At 38.2% G+C, this 21,365-nt stretch overlaps 1 protein-coding gene across 1 annotated transcript; it reads left to right on the top strand.

The window, feature by feature from the left end:
• Positions 1-12,433: 12,433 nt before the first annotated feature.
• Positions 12,434-13,624, top strand: UBTFL1 (upstream binding transcription factor like 1). Its single transcript, XM_003278344.4, has one exon. The coding sequence runs from the start codon at positions 12,443-12,445 to the stop codon at positions 13,622-13,624; it is 1,182 nt and encodes a 393-aa protein (XP_003278392.3). The 5' UTR covers positions 12,434-12,442.
• The last annotated feature ends 7,741 nt before the right edge of the window (positions 13,625-21,365 follow it).

The raw sequence follows: 21,365 nt of genomic DNA, 5'->3' as shown, positions 1-21,365 counted from the left end.
CCTGACACCAAGTGAAACTCTTTCTTTAATGGAATGCACCCATAAATGTGTCAGAAAAATAACCCTTGGTGAGGAAAAGCAAAGTTGTAGAGAACAAGGGGTAAAGAAGATAACAAGCAACATTTCCTGCATATTTCAAAATAATTCTTCAGTGCTTACATTTCCTGGAATTGCCATGAGGCTAAAGTGTATTATCACCCACTATGAAAAAGTCAGCTGAGAGTAATATGGTATCATGGTTAAGAGCAATGTCTTGAAGCTAAATTGCCTGGGTTTGATTCCCAAACTCACTGCTCATAAGCCTCATTCCCAGAACAAAGTGCCTTTCTCAAAGCCTTATGTGTGGGTGTGGGGTGTATGGGTGTGTTAGGCATATTTTTGTATAATATAGTATTCGTATATTCACAGTAATTGTGTGTGTGTGTGTGTGTGTGTGTATGTGCTGGGATTATAGGTGTCAGTCAATGCGTCTGGCTTACTCTCACTTTTAATTATTGTCTTAAAAGCATGCATGATTCAATTTGTCTTTCAATTCACGAATATATCTAATGGTTTAGAGATTTATTTTTTAACTGAACTGTCATGTTTTGCTGATAATGCAATTATGATATCTTTATTTCTTTTTTTTTTTTTTTTTTTGAGACGGAGTCTTGCTCTGTCACCCAGGCTGGAGTGCAGTGGCCCAATCTCGGCTCACTGCAAGCTCCGCCTCCCGGGTTCACTCCATTCTCCTGCCTCAGCCTCTCCGAGTAGCTGGGACTACAGGCGCCCGCCACCACGCCCGGCTAATTTTTTGTATTTTTTAGTAGAGACGGGGTTTCACCGTGGTCTTGATCTCCTGACCTCGTGATGTGCCCGCCTCGGCCACCCAAAGTGCTGGGATTACAAGCGTGAGCCACCGTGCCCGGCCTGGTATCTTTATTTCTATTCAACCGTCACATTATTTACTTCTTTTTCTTGTCTAGTTGCACTGAAAAGGACGTGGAGCAAGGTGTCGAACACAAGTGATGATAACAGGATTTATATTTCATTCCCATTCCTGGGTAGAAGCTTTCAAATTCTCCATTAAATATGGTACGGGCCCTAAGTTATTACATTCTTATTAGAGAAAGTTCACGGCTATTTAAGTGTTTTTAATAGTGCTTTCAAAATCATAAATGACCATTTCATTGTATCAAATATTTTCTTCCCCTTTTTATAGGAACCATGATATGTATTTCATCCTGTTCATGTGGTGATTACTTATTTCATTTTCCGATGTTGCATTAGTCAACCTTTCTAGAATAAGCTCCACTTGGAGATGATATGAGTTTATCTCTCACAAGATTTGATTAGCTAGCTAACTTTTTTGAATTGTTGCACCTATATTTATTTTACAGTCTGTACTGCAATTTGCATTTCTTGTAACACACTTATCAGGATCGAATATCAAAATTATATGTTGGAGCTTGGCACAGCAGCTAGAGCCTGTCATCACAGCCCTTTGGGAGGCCAAGACAGGAGGATCACTGGAGCCTAGAAGTTTTGGGCTTCAGTGAGCTATGATCTTGCCATTGCACTTCAGCTTGGGCAACAGAGAGAGAAGCTGTTTACAAAAAGTAAAAGAAAAACACAACAGAAAAGCAAAGTTACGAGTTGGGAAGTATTACTGCTTTTTTCTGTTCTCTAGAAGGGTTTGTCTAAAAGTGTGTGTTTTTTTCTTAAATGTTGTGAATATTTTACTGAAAAAGGTCACCGGTTTTTTTGTTGGGAGAAATTTTGTTTTTTAAATAATAGGGTAAATTTTTAGAATCTAAATCATATCTTAGATTTGTCTATGGTTTCTTCTGTTGATTTTTGTCAGATATGTTTTTCAGAGAAATTTCTCATTTCATCTAAATCATCAAGTGTATGAGCATAAAAGTCATCTTAAAATCTTCTTATTAACATATTAATTTGTGGACAACCTAAGTGTTTGCATATTTATTTTTTATTTGAACTCCTCGTCTCCATTTTTTAATTGAGTCTCACTAAGAATTTATCAATTTAATTTATCTATTTAAAGAGCCTACTTTTTGTGGGTGTGGTGGCTCACACATGTAATCCCAGCACTTTGGGAGGCCGAGGTGAGTGGATTATTTGAGGTTAGGAGTTTGAGACCAGCCCAGCCAACATGGTGAAACCCCAGCTCTACTAAAAATACAAAAATTAGCCAAGCGAGATGGCGCGTGCTTGTAATCCCAGCTATTCGGATGGCTAAGGAAGGAGAATCACTTGAACCTGTGTGGCAGAGGTTGCAGGGAGCCGAGATCGCACCACTGCACTCCAGCCTGGGTGACAGAGTGAGACTCTGTCTCAAACACAAAAAAGGGGTAAAGACTTTTGACTTCATTGATTTTATCTACTGTATGCTTTTTAATCAATATACTACAATTTTTTTATTTTTTTTAGATTTTGGAATGAATTTACTTTTGTTTATCTGGTTCTTTGGGATAGACCTTTATTTGTAAATAACAGATGAATATAATGCTACACATTTTCTTCTTAACATTGTTTTAGTTAAATCTCAGAAGTTTTGTTTCTATATATCTTGAATATTTTCCCATGAAAAATATATTCATTGCTTTTCTTTAATTCATGCATTTGCAGAGAAACTGTAAAGGAAAGAGAAGAAAATACTTTTTAAAACTTTATTTTAAGTATAGCAATACATGCGCAGGTTTGTTACATGGGTAATCTTGTGTCATCAGGGTTTGTTGTATAGATTATTTTATCAACCAGGTCTCAAGCCTAGCACCCATTAGTTATTTTTCCTGATCCTCTCCCTCTTCTAACCCCCCACCTTCCTATAGGCCCCAGCGTGTGTTGTTCCCCTCTATGTGTCCATATGTTCTCCTCATTTAGCTCCCACTTGTAAGTGAGAACATGCACTATTTGGTTTTCTGTTCCTATGTTAGTTTGCTAAAGATAATAGCCTCCAGCTCCTTCCCTGTCCCTGCAAAAGATGTGATCTAGTAATTTTTTATGGCTGCACAGTGGGAATACATTTTCTAGTTACATTATAAAACAATAAAACACAACTGAAATTAATTTTAATAAAAATTTTTAACCAAATATATCCAATATGTTTCGACATGATTAACATTACAAATATCAGTAAGATATTTTATATTGTTACTTTTTTGTTTGTTTTGAGACAGGGTCTTCCTCTGTCACCCAGGCTGGCATGCAGAGATAGGCATTCCAGCTAACTGCAGCCTCAACATCCTGTGCTCCAGCAATCCTCCCACCTCAGCCTCCCCAGTAGCGGGGACTATAGGTTCTTGCCATGACACCCGGGTACAATTCTGTTTTTTGTAATGATGAGGTTTCACAATGTTGACCAGGCTTGTCTCAAACTTCTTGAAGCATGAAATCGTCCCACTGCAGCCTCCCAATGGGCTGGTATTACAGGCATGATCCACTGCACTCTGCTTTCTTACCTTTCGTACTAAATTTTTGAAATTATGCACTAGAAGATCTGAAGTAAAAGAAGTGTTAAAAAAGATGAGGCCCCCAAATTGCAAGATCATGCTGTATCCAGAATTGGTGGGCTCTCAGTCTCACTGACTTCAAGAACGAAGCCACGGACCCTGGCGGTGAGTGTTACAGTTCTTAAAGGACCTTCTGTTTTGACAACTTCTATTATAATTATTATCACCTGGGACATTCCTAAAATTCAGAAATAAAATTAAGGTAAGACACTGGGAACCTTGCCAGTTATATCAGAAACCTAAGATTCCTTCTCACCTCCTGAAGAGGTTATTGATCCATTTGCCTTGTCACATTTTGGGGGGCAGAAGTAAAATTCTTCATAGAAATAAAATTAAAAACTGATGTGGAAACATAGCATGTGTGTAGTTCAAACCAGAGAAGTGATATGAAATTTTAAGGAAGAGTATACAAAATGAGAAGAGATCATAGTCTATGATGAAATTCTGGGAAAGCCATAGCATAAAGGTCACATCAAGGAATATGAGCCCAGGAAAGAACTAAGATGTGTTAACCATATAGTTAAAAAAAGGAAATTACATGTTGGGAGGCTGAGGCGGGCAGATAACTTGAGGTCAGGGGTTCGAGACAAGCCTAGCCAACATAGTGAAACCCTGTCTCTACCAAAATTATGAAAATTAGCCAGACATGGTGGTGGGCATCTGTAATCTCAACTACTTGAGACGCGGAGGCTGGAGACTTGCTTGAACCCAGAAGGTGCGGGCTGCGGTGAGCTGAGATTATGCCACTGCACTTCACCCTGGGTGACAGAGTAAGACTCTGTCTCAAACGAAAAGAAAAGAAAGGAAAATTATTTGTGGCAAAATAAAGCAAATGCATAATAGTAGCATACATAGAGTTCTTGTCTTGTGTTCTCAATTAAGCCAGCATAATTTAATTTATCATTTCAACTAACTATAGCTGATGATGCTGCAGAGAGGAATGTCTACCCGGGTGTCCTCCTGTGAGCTTTCCTTTGACTCATTGCTAGTAACCAAAAATTCAAGACTATGTAAAATAAAGTTACTGTTATTAGACAATAAAAATTCTACTGCCTTCAAATCAGAAAATGTTATTTCTGTTCTCAGTTCAACTCCTGGTGTGTGTGTGTGTGTGATTTTGGCTAGATTTTCTCATATCTCTTTGGGTTTTCTCACTGTATATTTGAAGATATGAAAGGACAATATTTTTGCAAATTTGGCTAAATGATCAAATTGGCTTCTATCTGTGATTCAAAAATCAGGAAATATCTCATCCAAAAATAGAGAGTTTCTGTCCTGGGTATGGGACAAGAGCCAGTTTTTGTAAGGTTTCTTGAACAGGAACAAAGAAACAATACAACAAGCGAAATGGTTAACATCAGGTTACTCTTCTTGCACAGACGAAAGAATAGAGGACTTCCCTATCATGCTGGCTAAAAGCTGGCCTGTTTTGGCATTTGGCTATTATGCATCTGTCCTGATTTTTTACTAAGTCAGGTAAACAATGTAGTTAAAAATTCAGGGATGCAGAACTTTAGCATGAATAGCTGCATTTTTATTTGGTCTGTTTGGGGCATAGTCCAAATAAATGGCATTTTTAAAAATTTTAATTAACAGAATGTTTTTACATTTATCTCACATTTCTATAGTATTTTAGGATTTAATTTTCTATCCTTGATATTCATCTGAGGTTGCCTTAAAATGGCTGAGGACAGTCACCTAATACATATTGGAATTTTATACTTCTAACCTTTCTAACTTTTAGGAACACACATGACCTTGTTTTATAGGGGGAGCTTAAATTCATTATTTTATTACTTGAAAATTTCAGAAAGAAAATATCTTTCTGAATTTTCTGGGAGATAGGCAGGATAATCTGGGAGATAGGCAGAAAATCTAGACACAACTGAGAGAACAGGGCAATATAATCACAACGTGGAAAAGAGATCAGTGGCAATTTTTTCTTTTAATACAATCTTGGAAACAGATCATTTATTCATTCACACATTCTTTAATCCCAGCCACTTGGAATTCCCTTGTGAGTCTCTTCCCTCACCTGTAGTTTATTTCCAAACATATTTGGGAAACATGCACAGAGAACACTACATTACCCTAATCCTATTAATAAAACAATCACTTTAATAGGAAGGAAGAAGCCTATAAGAATCAAAAAGGACGATCCAGACAAATTTCTGTGATTTTTTTGTAGCATCGTGCATGGAGGATCCACATGGTTTCCACAGAGCTGGAGTCATTCAGGGAAGCTTCTTATATGGAGAGTGGTCCAGAAGAATTCTACCAAAGATTTACGAAGTGTTTTTCTGCAATTCACGTCTTCATAAGTATAAAGGGTAAAGATTCTCAGAATACAGTTCATGGATATCTGATTCTTAACAGGTAAGACAGATACTGTCCAATAGCATTTCCAACAGGATAATATTGAGTAGTGTATCCTTACATGCACCTGGAAAGCCAGGAATTCGAGAAAAGTATGACGATGAGAAAGCAGTGTCATCTGCTATTGTTGCAGTGATGGTACAAGCTCCAGCTTACCAAACTATCAGTGGGCAGCATACTGCCATCACTCAGTGAGGAGCTTTAGAACTAGCTAGTAATGATACTCTTGGTGCACAGGGACTGCAGAAAAGGTAACAGACTAGAGGAGCTACTCTTTTGCTGGTGACATACACAGTGCACTATCTAGAGACCCCCGATGGGTGAGAATGCTAGCAGCCAGTAACCAGGTTGTGGTAGCAGCTGTCACGGAAAATGTGCCATCATCCCAGATTGGCATCCTCTATCAGCATTGTGCTTGGAGCTGGTAGGGCATCTTTCCCAGGTCCAACTGCTCAGCTTTTCAAAAGGCAGTGGAGAAGAGAGAGAGGCTGGCCCGAAAAGAAACAATGAAGCATCATGAGAATATTGTAGAAAGTATAAGGAAAATGGGAACAATTTAGAAAAGAAACTGCAGAACTTGGAAAAGCAAACAACTCTTTCATTAAGGACATAAATGCACTTAAGAGGTTTGTTAGTGCAAAAAATTAAATAGATTATGTTTCAATTTATTTGTTGTGTTTATTTGCATGGCAAGTTTCCTGACATTAGCTTTATTGAAAGAGCTGTTTGTTCTGAAGAAAAGCAGCAGGAGTATCTCAGATTAGTACTGAAAAGCAAGGATACCATAAGGAAGAGTTTAGACTATGATAGGAGCTTCACTTGAACGCTGAGTTATAAAATCTGGTCAGGTAGTGGTGTGCAAGATGTTCTATAGGCAGAAAGAGGCAACAGCTAAGAGATTAAAATAATTTCCATCAAAAGGAGCCTTGATTGTTAGTATAGAATACACGTAACAGACAGAGAGATTGAAGTAAAAACAATATAAAGAACATCTCTAGCCAAATATTTCAGGTATTACCATCTTATGCCTCAACAGTACTTATCTAGGCCAGGCGCGGTGGCTCACGCCTGTAATCCCAGCACATTGAAAGGCTGAGAGCGGCGGATCACCTGAGGTCATCAGTTCAAGACCAGCCTGGCCAACTGGCGAAACCCCGACTCTACTAGAAATAAAAAATTAGCCGGGCGTGATGGTGCGCGCCTGTAATCTCAGCTAATTGGGAGGCTAAGGCAGGAGAATTGCTTGAACCCAGGTGGCGGAGGTTGTAGTGAGCCGAGATCATGCCAGGGCACTCCAGCCTGGGGAACAGAGCAAGAGTCCATCTCAAAAACAAACAAACAAACAAATGAAAAACCAACTTGTCTAATGCAGTCCCATCTTCTCCAACCCAGAGTGTGTGAGGCATGGATTCCTGATTTGGTCCTAAGCATTTGGCTGCATAGCTGAGACAGCTCTCCCTCTCAGTTGTGTTCTATGTTGTTGTTTCTCTGCTGTGATATCAATTGTGGGTGTCAGTTTGAGTGCGGACTTTCATGCTTGACATGGGTGGCACTTTGTGGTATGTGTGACGGCAGATCCTCATCAGGACACAGATTCAGAGTTAGTTTCTCAGAAAATGAAGATCTCAGAGGGAAGAGCTGTGCCTAAACTAGCCCTGTAAAATTTGAGAATCAGTCAATTACTCTGCAGAAAAAGAAACACGCCTAAAATTTCACATGGAATTGTCTTCATTGACAAGTTTCTTGCCATATTTTAGTTTAGAAACTGTACATATGAGTAGGTGACTATGAAGTAATGGCAACAGTAACAAGTTGATAGTATTCCTAAATACAGAAAACAGCATTTTGCCTTTGTGGAAATAGAAGAGAGGACATTTGCACAGAGGAGCGCCAAGCACCATCTGATAAGGGATGGGCACCAAGATTGGAAATGGTTACAAGGAAATATATAAATAGCAATAGATAATAACCATTTTAATTTAATTTATTTACCAATCCCCCAATTTAGTGAGATGTACTTTGTATGTAAGGTCTAGTTTTGTGATTCTTATTGTTGAAATCAAAGAAAGTAAATGGTTTTGTATCTGAATTTATGAAAACTCGAGCAGAAATGAAAGTAGACTTGGGGCCCCAGAAAATCAAACATGAATTTGCCACGTGGGTGTTGTTTAATAATCAATGACAAAAGCCGGATATGGTGGCTCACACCTGTGATTCCAGCACTTTGGGAGGCCAAGGCAGGCAGATGACCAGAGGTCAGGAGTCCGAGACCAGCCTGGCCAACATGGTGAAACCCTGTCTCTACTAAAAATACAAAATCAGCCAGGCCTGGTGGCACATGCCTGTAATCTGAACAACTCAGGAGGCTGAGACAGGAGAATCCCTTGAACCTGGGAGGCAGAGGTTTCGGTGAGCCGAGACCATGCCATTGCACTCCAGCCTGGATGACAGAGGGTGACTCCATCTCAAAATAAATAAATAAATAAATAAATAAATGACAAGATAAATCAGCACTAACCACAACTAGAGGGTGCTTGTAGAGGGTTATTTACAGAGATTAGAAATTGAGTTCATGTAAACAATGGTGGAAAGGTAAATCCTATCATTGATACTCTGTACTGCAGAAACCTAATAAGGGAGGGGCTTTAAGGATCCTATAATACATTGGCCTCCAAAAAGCAAGGCTTATTATTTATAGAGGCATTTGGAATTTGCTAGACTGTGGAAATCTCAGAGAATAACATCTGTTATCCAGGAAGCCCAGAGGACACCGAACTCGTAAGACAAATGCATGAATTTTCCTGCACTGTTCAGACCAGTTATAGAATATTCAGGTGAGTATTTCCTTTAATTTTTTTCTTTGTTTATAAAAATTGTGAACTTCTGGATGGAAAGTCCTGGATATTTTACAGTTTTATCTATTGCATGACATCTAGAATTTAATTGGAAACCTTTATTGTAGAATATGAAAAGTTCTATGTTGTCTGTAACTTCAGGTTGTATGCAGCCTTGGTCCTCTGCAAAGTTTTCAAAGTGCTCAAAGGCACTTTTTTATTTTCCTAATATTCCACTGAAGTTTTTATTTATGTAATGGTATTTTTAATTTACAAAATCTATTTTGTTGTTTGAATGTTCTTTTCAAAGCGTCTTGTCATTTTTTGAGATTTTTACTCTATAAAACAGAAAACGTGACTTTGTGAAGGTTATAAATTTTTATTTATTTATTTATTTTTATTTTTTACTTTTTTATGTCACAAAAATTTTAAAAAATAGAAATTAATGAAAATTAAAAATTAAGAATTCATACAGCTTCACAAAGTCACCACAGTCCATACGTTATGTTTAAGATCAAAACTTATCCTCAAATGGTTCAAGGATAAAAGGATGTCTTAAACTTCTAAGTATGTTACAAGTGATGATGATAAAAAGTAAAAAGTAAACAAATAAAAGATGTATTCGAACACAGAAAAGGGGGCAATCACATACAATTGACAAGGTTAATTTTTTTGAGACAAGGTCTCACTGTGTTGCCTAGTCTGAAGTGCACTGATACAATCAAGGCTCACTGAAGTCTTGCCCTCCTGTGCTCAAGCCATCCTCTCACCTCAGCCTCCAGAGTGGCTGGGACTACAGGCACTACAAGTGTGGGTCTGGCTAAATTTGTGTTTTTCTAGAGATGGGGTCTCTCTATGTTGCCCAGGCTGGTCTCAAACTCCTGAGCTCAAGCAATCTTCCTGCTTCAGCCTCCCAAAGTGTTGAAATTACAGGCGTGAGCCACTGTGCCTGGCCCTGTATAAATTCTTAGTTTTTCCCAGCTTCTTTCTTTCTTTTTTTTAAGAGACAGGGATTTCTCACTTGTTGCCCAGGCTTATCTTGAACTCCTGAGTTCAAGTGATCCTCCCATCTCAGGCTCCTAAAGTGCTGGGATTACAGGCATGAGTCTCCACACCTGGTCGCAGTTTCATCATGGAAGTAATAGAACAGCAAGCATAAAATGACCTCACAGAGATTCAAGGAGAAAAATAAGATAATAATAATAAGTGTAAAACATTTGCATATTAGTTTGCTGGGGCTGCTGTAATAGACTATCACAGTTGAAACAATAATTTGCTCTCTCACATACTGAAAGCCTAAAATTTAAAATCAACAGGTTGACAGAGTTGGTTCCTATTGGGGATTCTGAGTAGAAATCCAGCCCCTCCCTGTCTGCTAGTTTCTGGTGGCTGATGGGAACATTTAGCTTTCATTGGCTTGTGGCAGCATAGCTCCAGTGAGCTCTGTCTCTGACTCTGTCTCCACATGGCTGTCGATGTGTCTCAGATCTTCCTTTTATTTCTTCTATAATGATATTAGTCATTGGACTTAGGTCCCACCCTAAACCCAGACTAATCTCATTAGGAGATTACCAAGGTAATTACATCTGCAAAGATCCTATTTTCAAAAGGTCATATTCACAGGTTTCAGGGGTTAGGACTTAGACATATATTTTGGGGGACCACACTCTTTAACTGGCAATTTGAAAAAATGTCTGGCTCATAAAGGAGCCACATAACAACAAAAACACAACTGTATTTTTATTTTCACTGCTTTATACGCATCATCCTAACATTTACGATTGGGAAGACAGTACTTCTTTTCCTAAATTCAGATTCTGAGTGTTCCACATCTCTTTTCTAACACCAAGTCTATATGACTTCCTTTTTTCTGAGTTAGAATACATCTTATATTTATTTATGTATTTGTTTTTTATAATCATCACTTACAATATATTTGGAAGTTTGACATCATTTTATCTCTGAACCATTTCAGAGTATGTTTTGATCTTAAACACAAAGTATGAAATCAAATATTTTTTAATTATTTTATTTTCCTTCGTGAATGTTACTTTTTTCTTAATTACTCTCGTTATATTATTAAGTTTATTTTTATTTTTATTTTTTTAGGACACTAATGAAATGACTTTTTTTCTGATTTTTGAGGTTAAAAATTCAATAACTTTCAAGTTTACCCTTTTCTAAGTTTTTCACAGTTTATTTTAATGCTTTTTTATAAATTTTAATTTTTTATTTATATTTTCATTTATTATGAACAATTTTCCAAAAGTCTTTTTCACATAATAAATTTGATATATGAGCTATTATTTATCTTCTACCTCAAATATGGACTTGAATTATTATCCAATATTTTAAAACATTTTAATCTATATATTAAGGAATTTGTGTTTTGAGGCATGTGATATTATAACATTCTTCATACTTCTAGTGAATTTTTAACATCATTCAAAGGCTACATCCTTCTATACTCTACTGAGAATTAAAAATAGTTCTCAAAAGTATTCTCACATATTCAGAAACTCATTCTCAGAATTTCAACCTCCACTGGCATCTTAACTCTGTTCTCTTTCCCTTCTAATGCATATTTTCCCCCGAAGGCCCCATGTTACACTCCTTATGCACCCTCTATTTAAGATCTGGTTTAATTTAGTGTTGTATGTATTTGTACATAATTTTACTTAAGTTAGGCTTTGTCTTAGAATAGAAGATTATCCTAATAAGACTAGTGAAAGAGTTATGAGAATTGGGAGAATTAGTTGGGAAATTGTGTCCCAGAGGAATTACTTTAGGCAAAACAAAATTGGTAAAAAAAAAAAAAAAAAAAAAAAAGCAGTAGTTATCGGATCTGCCATGTTTTCAAGTTCTATAATGGAAAATGCCAAGTATTTTGGAGGCACTTTCCAGGGGAAGCCAAACTTTCACTGAGGCTTAAGGATGATGAACAGTTAACCAAATAAAATTGAAATGTTTTATAATCGTCATTAAATCCTTGATATTTAAAAGGAGAAGCAGTATGGTTCACTAGAAAGCATTCATTCCCATGCATGGGTCCTGGAGAATCTTAAATTCACTCTTTTATGACAGGTTCACATTCCCTCATAAAAAGGTAACAGTTGGATACATGTCTGGAGGAGCTCTTGGGCTTGTCCTATTGCATCTTTAACTTCTCATCTGCACCTTTAGCTATGGAGATTTGGGCTGTGCTTAGAAAATGGCCATACTCAGGACACTGTAGAATGAACAGTCTTTCCTGTTTAGGCATTTCTCCTTCCACTTTAACTTTTGACTCTGTCTTCAGGGCGTTTCTGTTCTATTAGGCTTCTTAAGTGATGAATGGTCTGGTGTTTGCCTTATGCAACTCAATTTAAGATCGGTTCATGTGAGATCTGGCAGAAAGAAGGCTGGGGTGGGGTGTGGAGATACTGAATATTGCACACGTAGCATATGAAAGGCAAATATGGATTTTAATTCAGAAATGGGCTGTATTTTATTTATATCGTTAAGAGTAAATTAATTATACAAGGGATATATATGGCAAATAGGGTGTAATTTTTTCATTAATCCCAATGAAGCAGAGTAACTTTCCTTTCTTTCTCCTCAGAAATACAGAATCACACATACTGCAGGACTTCCAGAAATAAATCATCCACTGACTCTTAAAAGTAAGGAACTCTGGTGTCTACATAACCGGGATCTTATAAGTAAGCCAAAGACATCAAAATGGCTTTGCCTAGAAACCAAGGCCATTGGTCCAACACAGACATCTTGAGGTTACTGGAATGCATGGAGAATAATCTGCCATCTGATGACAAGGGCACGTTCAGCTCAACTCAGTCACACATGGACTGGGGAAAAGTAGCTTTTAAAAACTTTTCTGGTGAAATGTGCAGACTCAAATGGTTAGAGATTTCTTGCAGCTTGAGAAAATTCAGCACTTTGAACGAATTAGTCCTGGAAGCTAAGAAATGTGTTAAAAATACAAACAAAAGCCAAAAAGGCAGGAACCATCCAGACTTTCCAAAGAGGCCCCTTACTGCTTATATCCGCTTCTTCAAGGAGAATTGGCCCCAGTACTCCCAAATGTACCCTGGGATGAGAAGCCAGGAACTGACCAAAATCCTGTCAAGGAAATACAAGGAGCTCCCAGAGCAGATGAAACAGAAATATATTCAGGATTTCCAGAAGGAAAAGCAAGAATTTAAGGAAAAACTTGCTCGATTCAGGGAAGAACACCCTGATTTAGACCAGAAGGGCAAGAAATCTGATGTCTCCAAGAGGATTCAAACCAAAGTGCAAAAGAAGGTTCAGAAAAATATTGAAGAAGTGAGGTCTCTTCCAAAAACAGATCAATTTTTCAAGAAGGTAGAATTTCATGGAGAGCCTCAGAAACCACCCATGAATGGATACCACAAGTTTCACCAAGATTCCTGGTCAAGTAAGGAGCTGCAACGTTTGTCCCTGAGGGAGCGCATGGTAGAGATTGGCAGACGCTGGCAGCGCATCCCGCAGAGCCAGAAGGATCATTATAAGAGCCAGGCTGAGGAGCTACAGAAGCAATACAAAGTGAAATTGGATCTCTGGCTCAAGACTTTGTCACCTGAAGACTATGCTGCATACAAAGAATCGACCTATGCTAAGGGTAAGAATATGGCGATGACAGGAGGCCCGGCCCCAAGCTTGAGACAAACAGATCCGCAGTCCTCATCAGCAAAGGGTCTGCAAGAAGGGTTTGGGGAGGGGCAGGGACTCCAGGCTGCAGGAACAGATGCATCACAGACTATTTCCGTAAACTGTCATGTCTCCACGGAACCAGAAGAGAACAGGAAGAAAGATGGCGAAGAGGAAGAAAGCAGTAACTCTTTAGACTGCAGCAGTGGAGAAGAAATAGAAGTTGATGTCTGAGGGCAGTGACTCTAGTGCAGCTTCCTCAGAGGACTTCTAACTGGGACTCCACCTGACTCGGACTCCACCTGACTCAGACTCCGCCTGACTCAGACTCCAGGGTCAGGCAGAGTTTCTCCGCAAAAGCCCATTCATGCCATCTGTGTCAAGGAAAAGGGACTCTCCTTCTGCCTCTTTTTACTTCTTTGCTTTTTTTTTTTCCTTTTCTTCCTTCCCCACTCTCCTCCTCTACACAAAATAGGACAGGTTGGAAAGAAGCAACGTGGTGCAGCACCCTCTTACATCAGGATTACAAACCTGGGAGGGACTCTTTGGGGAGAATAAATATAAGTTTGAGCCAATACCAACCTTATCCTTAAAAAACAGACAAATATCATCCCTTTCCCAGTGAATTTCCTGCAATTAAAGCTTCTGGAATGAAGCGATGATTAGGTGTAGGGTACACACTGTATTAGACTGAATATTTCTGAAGCAAGAAGCTTTGCTTTACTCATTTTTGTCCTGCTAAAGGCAGTAAGAACACACCCATGAGCCTGGGACCCCGACCTTACCTGTGGAAATGTTTTTCAAGACCCCTGCACTTAATCTAGGGTTGGGGATATTTGATGAAAGGTGAGGTAGGTGTCTTAAGAAAATTGTTGTACTCTTGATATCTCTCTCCTCCACTCCCTGAAGTAAGGGGTTGGTCACTCGCATGCCTGGGAGTAGGCAGCAATATTTCTATATATATATATATGTCTGACTCTTAGCTTTCATTGAGACTTTTCTTTCTCATTTCCAAAAAAAAATGAAAATACAAAATAAAAACTTACCTATTTCATCTGAATGAGCTCCTCCACAGAATCCCTTATGACATTGGGTACAGCATCTCTAAGTGCCATCTGCATTTATTCTTGAAGCTCCAAATATTTTCTGCTGCTTCAGGTGCAGGTGAATCTCACCTTAAGCACTCAGGATTGATAGAAAGATGCACAGAAAGACACGTATAGATAAATACACTATTCTGTTTCACTATCTGCTCTATGAATTCATGCACCAATATAAAATTGTTTTAATTTTTTTTGGTTTACTAATATGTTTGAAAATCAATCTAAGGTTAGTGCCTTCTCGGTATACCTTTATTCTCTTAAACATTTCTGGATATTTTCATATTTTGTTCTCATGAATATAAGCATCAGAGAAGTAGATGTATACTTTGTATATGAAAACCATTGACTATCATGTGTTTATTTTGTCCCTAGATATATTAGTAAATTTTTATTTATAAGTTTTTTTTAGGTAAATAAGTTTCAGAGAATAATGAAAATATTTACCATTTTATACCTCTAAATGTATCAGATTAAAATATCCAGGAGAATGTTAAGCAATAATAAAGTAATACGTTCTTGGCTTGCTTCTGACTTTCAATCTAATGCTTACAGAATTTAAAATCATGAAAATTATGCTGATGTGTACATTTGAAATAAATTATAAAAAAAGAAAATTGCTATTTACTGTTATTATTATTTGGTTAACTTTATAATGTATATCGATTTTTAACAAATTTATTTTGTTAAATTTATCATATATTTATGTAATTTTTTCTTAGTGTATTAGTCATCACCCTTCAGAGAAACAGTAGCATCAACATAGAGAGAGAAACAGAGTGACAGAGAGAGAGATAGAATAATACAGAGAGGAGACAGAGAGAGACAGATTCGGTGTCTTGTCGCCCAGGCTGCAGTGCAGTGGTGCGATCTGGGCTCACTGCAACGTCCGCCTCCTAGATTCAAAAGATGCTCCTGCCTCAGCCTCCTAAGTAGCTGGAATTATAGACACCCGCCACCACGCCCGACTAATTTTTGTATTTTTAGTAAAGACAAGACTTCGCCATGTTGGCCAAGCTCGTCTTGAACTCCTGACCTCAAGTGATCCGCCCACCCAGAAAGACTAATTTTATTATGAAGAATTGGCTCACAAAATTGTGGAGGCAAAAAATACCATAATCTGCAATCTGCAAGCTGGTCACTTAGGAAAGCCAGAGGTGTCATTCAATCTGAGTCTGAAGGCCTGGGAACCAGGGAAGCCAGTGGTGTCAACCCCAGTTCAAGGGTAGGAGAAGATAAGATGAGATGTACTAGCTTAAGAAGTGAGGCAGGAACAAAAGGGTCAAACTCCTCTATCATCTGCCCTTTGTTCTATTCAGGAGCTACTGGGGAGGGAAACCTACTTTACAGAGACCAATTCAAGCTGACACATAAAATTTACCATCACACTTTCATTTTCTTACAGATTCTGGAGATTTAGGCATTTTCACCATTTTTTCATGAATTCTAGATGGCTGATGGGTTGAATTTATTTAGAAAATGTATTTGCATATTATGCCCCTTGTTTTGCTTCTTAACATCAAGTTTGCAAAATTAACTTTAAAGATCTGAGCCTTTTTACTTCCAATTTAGAAGATACTGTAAGTCACATTTGCCACTAAGTGGTAGTAAGGCCTATAGTTCAGGCTGGATGGTGAGATGTACAAAGGCAGTTGGGGCTTTGCTTGTGATTTTAAATACAGCGTTTTTAAATTTATTCAGCATCTACTCTTTTTTAAGTCTTGCCCTCCTTATGTGGGACACACAGATGAAACATACAGTTCTTGACTTCATGACACTCAGAGTTAAAGATGGTATTATTTGGTTTAAAAAGCACAAGTACTGACAAATAGAAACTGAACTTCTGAGTTTGCTATTATAATAAAATATCATTGGTTAAAATAATGATCTCTTTGCTTTTCTGTTACCTCATCTATACATTCATGAGGTGGGAATAAAATTACAGTGAGATTAGGCCAGGCATGGTGGCTCATGCCTATAATCCTAGCACTTTGGGAGGCTGAGTCTGGCAGATCACTTGAGGTCAGGAGTTCGAGACCAGCCTGGCCAACATGGTGAATCCTCCTCTCTGCTAAAAATACAAAAATTATCTAGGTGCAGTGACACTTGCCTGTGATCTCAGCTACTCAAGAGGCTGAGGCAAGAGAATTGCTTGAACCTTGGAGGCAGAGGGTGCAATGAGCCCAGATCATGCCACTGTGGGCCACCCTGGGTGACAGAGCAAGACTCCATCTCGAAACAAAACCAAAAACAAAACAAAAAAAATTACAGTGAGATTACATATAGGTAAAGGCTACACTTAATGCTTATAAAGTACCTATCTCACAGTAGATTTACAGAAAATGTTAGGTTGATTTTCACATTTTTTTCTCCTTTATTCCTTTCATCATCCGTATTTCTCCTTTATTTAACTCCAACAAAACCTTTAAGTAATGCATATTACATAACAAGATATATTACATTCAATAAATAAAAATTCAATTAATGATATTTCTCTGCAATGCATAAAGACCTGCACCCTTGCTAGAATTTGATCCCAACTTTGACCTAACTAACAGAAATTTTAAAAAATAGTGTTGTTGATTCTATGGGTGTGTGTATATGTATGTGTATGTATATATATGTATGTGTATGTGTATGTATATGTATGTGTGTATGTATATGTATGTGTGTATGTGTATGTATGTGTGTATGTGTATGTGTGTATGTGTATGTATGTATGTATGTGTGTATGTATATGTATGTGTGTATGTATATGTATGTGTGTATGTGTATGTATGTGTGTGTATGTATGTGTGTATGTATATGTATGTGTGTGTATGTACGTGTGTATGTGTATGTATGTGTATGTATATGTATGTGTGTATATGTATGTGTGTATGTATATGTGTGTATGTGTATGTATGTGTGTATGTGTATGTATATGTATGTATGTATGTGTATGTATGTTGTATGTATGTGTGTATGTATATGTATGTGTGTATGTATGTGTATGTATGTGTGTATGTATATGTGTGTGTATGTGCATGTATGTGTGTGTATGTGTGTGCATGTATATGTGTGTATGTGTATGTATGTGTGTACATGTGTGTATATATATGTGTGTATGTATGTGTATGTGTGTATATGTATGTGTGTATGTATATGTATGTGTGTATGTATATGTATGTTGTATTGTATGTGTATGTATATGTATGTATGTGTGTATGTATATGTATGTGTGTGTATATGTATGTGTGTATGTGTATGTATGTGTGTATGTATATGTATGTGTGTATATGTATGTGTGTATGTGTATGTATGTGTGTATGTATATGTATGTGTGTATATGTATGTACATGTGTATGTATATGTGTGTATGTATATGTATGTATGTGTGTATGTGTATGTATGTGTGTGTATATGTATGTGTGTATGTGTATGTAGGTGTATGTGTGTATGTATACACACTATATATATATTTGTACATAATAATGGGAGATCCTTGAATGCAATGCAATTGACAGAAAGTACAATACAATTTTTTAAATGTAAAAATGTTTCTGCAAGGCAATTAAATCAAAATTTATCCTTGATAAAACAAGTATCAATTCAAAAAAGTAGTATTGGAATTGGAAGTGACGTTCAGACAGAGGAAACAGCATACCTAAACATTTGAAGAGAATAAGGCCATGATGCCTGTGGAGAAGCTACTTCTACAATTCTTTTGTTCTGGTCTTCTGTTACACACAGCTCATGGAACCTGCTAAACGCACTGAGATCCAGTTTAGAGGCATTCCTTGTTTACACATTTTAAAAATTTGCACCTTAAAATTCTGAAAAGATAGAGAGTATACTTTCAGACCATTTCCAAACCTCTAAAGAAAAACAGTGAAAATCTGGAATAACAAAATCAAAATTCATGAATAATATGTACAACAACACTGAGTGACAATGTACCCTATAAAAATCCCAAATATAAATAGTCACAGACAAATCAGGTGCAACAGCAATATCCATGAGGAATCAGAATCCTTTCAGGATGAAGCAGAGAGGGTGAACAGAGCACATGTAGATTTGAGAACTCCCCAAGTCAGCAACAAGGATTCATTAGAAAGTGTGCAAGGTAATTAAAAAAGAACTGCTGAAACTGAGTAGGGTGGGAGTTTGCACACATCAATAAGCAAGAGTCCAGGATAAGATAAAAAGAGGCTGGGACCATATGGCTTCTACAGCTCTTAAAATAACCAGCCCAAATTCTCTTCCATGATCAAATTCCATATATACTGGGAGTAAACTACATATTAAACAAGGCTGACACAATAGGATCAAAAAAAGCGAAGGCCCCAGTAAAGTAAGTGGAGACAGAAGCAGAACCAGGACAGAGCAAAAAGTCAACGCCCTTATTATTGAATACCTTATGGAATCAACAGGAGAGCTCTAGAGTCAGGATGCTAGGAAAGCTATCTTGACCAATCTTTACCTTGTAAAAGTTCAAGTTTCGCTCCATACAAATAGCATCAATAGGACATGCTTTTGTTGTTATTCTTCTTTGTTTCTTATTTAAGGAGAGGGCAGAGGGAAGAAAATGCCTTTGCAAAAACAGTATACCTTGATATAATTGTTCATGAAGTAACATCTAGCGTTCTTAAAAGAACCTTAATGTCAGGGCTACAGTGAGCTTATATTCTACAGCTGCAACCTGGAGATAAATGCCTCTGGCAGTCCTCTCTGTTTCCTGCCCAGTAGAATCTCAGCCCCACCTCACTGGATCCAGCTCCATCGCTGTGCCAGGCCACCTCAAGCTATTCCTGAAAGTCAATTTCTAGAGTATGTCCTGATCCTCTCCTCCTCCAAACACCCCTCTTGGTCCCTGCAGTATCCCTCCAGGACCCTACCTAGAAGCCTTTTTGCCTGTCCTTGCTCCATAGCACCTCGTCCAGGAATGTATTATGAGCCTAGTGTGGTGGCTCACACGTGTAATCCCAGCACTTTAGGTGCCCTAGGCAGACGGATCACTTGAGGTAAGAAGTTCGAGACCAGACTAGCCAACAAGGTGAAACCCCCTCTCTACAAAAATACAAAGATTAGCAGAGTGTGGTGACGCATGCCTGTACTCCCAGCTACTTAGGAGGCGGGGGAAAGCGAATAGCTTGAACCTGGCAGGCAAAATTTGAAGTGAGTGGGATAGCAGCACTGCACTCCAGCCTGAGCAACAGTGACGATGAGTGAGAAAAAAATACCATAGGTAGAGCTAGAGGTACATATCTATCTACATATCTACATATCTGTCTTTAGCTATATATAATATATGTATATTATCCATATACATGAATATATGTGTTATATATTGTATAATATGTATCATATATAATACATATTATATATATCCAGTATCATATATAATACATTACATATATGGCATATATGAGAGACAGATCTGAAATGTATAGAATCCCTAATAACAAGCGGCTACCACCCCCATCTTTCACAATGGCTAATTACTTGACTGTGTGATTTACTCTCAGATATGGTCCTGCGGACCACGAGGTGTCTCCAGCAAATTATCAGCAAATTCAAGTGCAAGTTTTTGGCTTTAGAAAATGTTTCAATTAAGGGCCGGGTGCAGTGGCTCACGCTTGTAATCCCAGCACTTCGGGAGGCTGAGGCGGGCGCATCACGAGGCCAGGAGATCGAGACCCCAGTGAAACCCCGTCTCTACTAAAAATACAAAAAAAAAAAAAAAAAATTAGCCGGGCGTGGTGGCGGGCGCCTGTAGTCCCAGCTACTTGGAGAGGCTGAGGCAGGAGAATGGCGTGAACCCGGGAGGCGGAGCTTGCAGTGAGCCGAGATTACGCCACTGCACTCCAGCCTGGGCGACAGAGCAAGACTCCGTCTCAAAAAAAAAAAAGAAAATGTTTCAATTAAGTCAGCTACACTTGGAAAAGGAGGTTAGAAATATGCACCCAAAGGGTTGATCTTAACTGTTCCTTACTACTAGCGGGAAAATTCTGCAGATGAACGGATGTTTGGAGTGGCTGTCTTGCTCCGACAGGAGTAAGGATAGGGGATGGATTTCTCCTCTATTCCTCTTGTGTTAATAATGGCGGGAGATTTTGGTTACTGGGAATAGTATCTACATGAGATGGATAAAGCGTGAGCACTAAAGGTCTTGGGAGGGTAAAGAGAGGGGCTGCAGGGACTGCAGGGAGGAGGAATTAAGGCTTTTTCAGAGAGTGTGCAGAGAGAAAGCAGTCAGCTTCTCTGTCCATCATCCACAGCTCCAGGATTAAAGAAAACTCTGCTTTCTCCCTGCACATTCTCTTTGTATCTGTAAGAGAAAGTGGATGGGTTAAATCAGTGATCTGAAATGATTATTTTCCAGAAAGACAATTGAACCACTACCAAAATATATAAAGGCAGCTGGGGCTTTGCGAGGCCACCCAACCCAACCTCCATATGGGGGAATGAAGGGGGACCCAGTTGTCCCCAATTCTGGAGGTTTCAGGTTAATCAGGAAAGTGCCAAGGTGGCAGTGGAGGGGTGGGGTTAAATAAAACACCTTCTGTAATCCATGTATTAATGGGCCAGGCTAGGAAAGAAAAACTGGTAAACATGAGTTGATAGAAAAAAAATAGGAGAGAAGGTTTTATTTTATTTTTAAAAATAATTTTCAGAAACCAAGTTTGTATGAGTTTTACGGAAGAAAGGACTAGAAATAATAGGAATAAAAATATGTGTGTTTAGCAAAGGAAGTTCGTGGTCAGATAAAGAATGGAGTTCAAAGGATGTTGGTGGTGAGATGAAGAACATGGTTTGTGTAAACTGTTGGGTATGAAAGATTTCATTGAGTTGAAGAAAGACGGAAAGTTTCACAAATGAGTACAGAGAACATA

This window comes from Nomascus leucogenys, unplaced genomic scaffold (assembly GCF_006542625.1).
Source record: "Nomascus leucogenys isolate Asia unplaced genomic scaffold, Asia_NLE_v1 Super-Scaffold_637, whole genome shotgun sequence".
Classification (NCBI taxonomy): domain Eukaryota; kingdom Metazoa; phylum Chordata; class Mammalia; order Primates; family Hylobatidae; genus Nomascus; species Nomascus leucogenys.
This window is presented reverse-complemented; position numbering and strand designations above follow the sequence as displayed.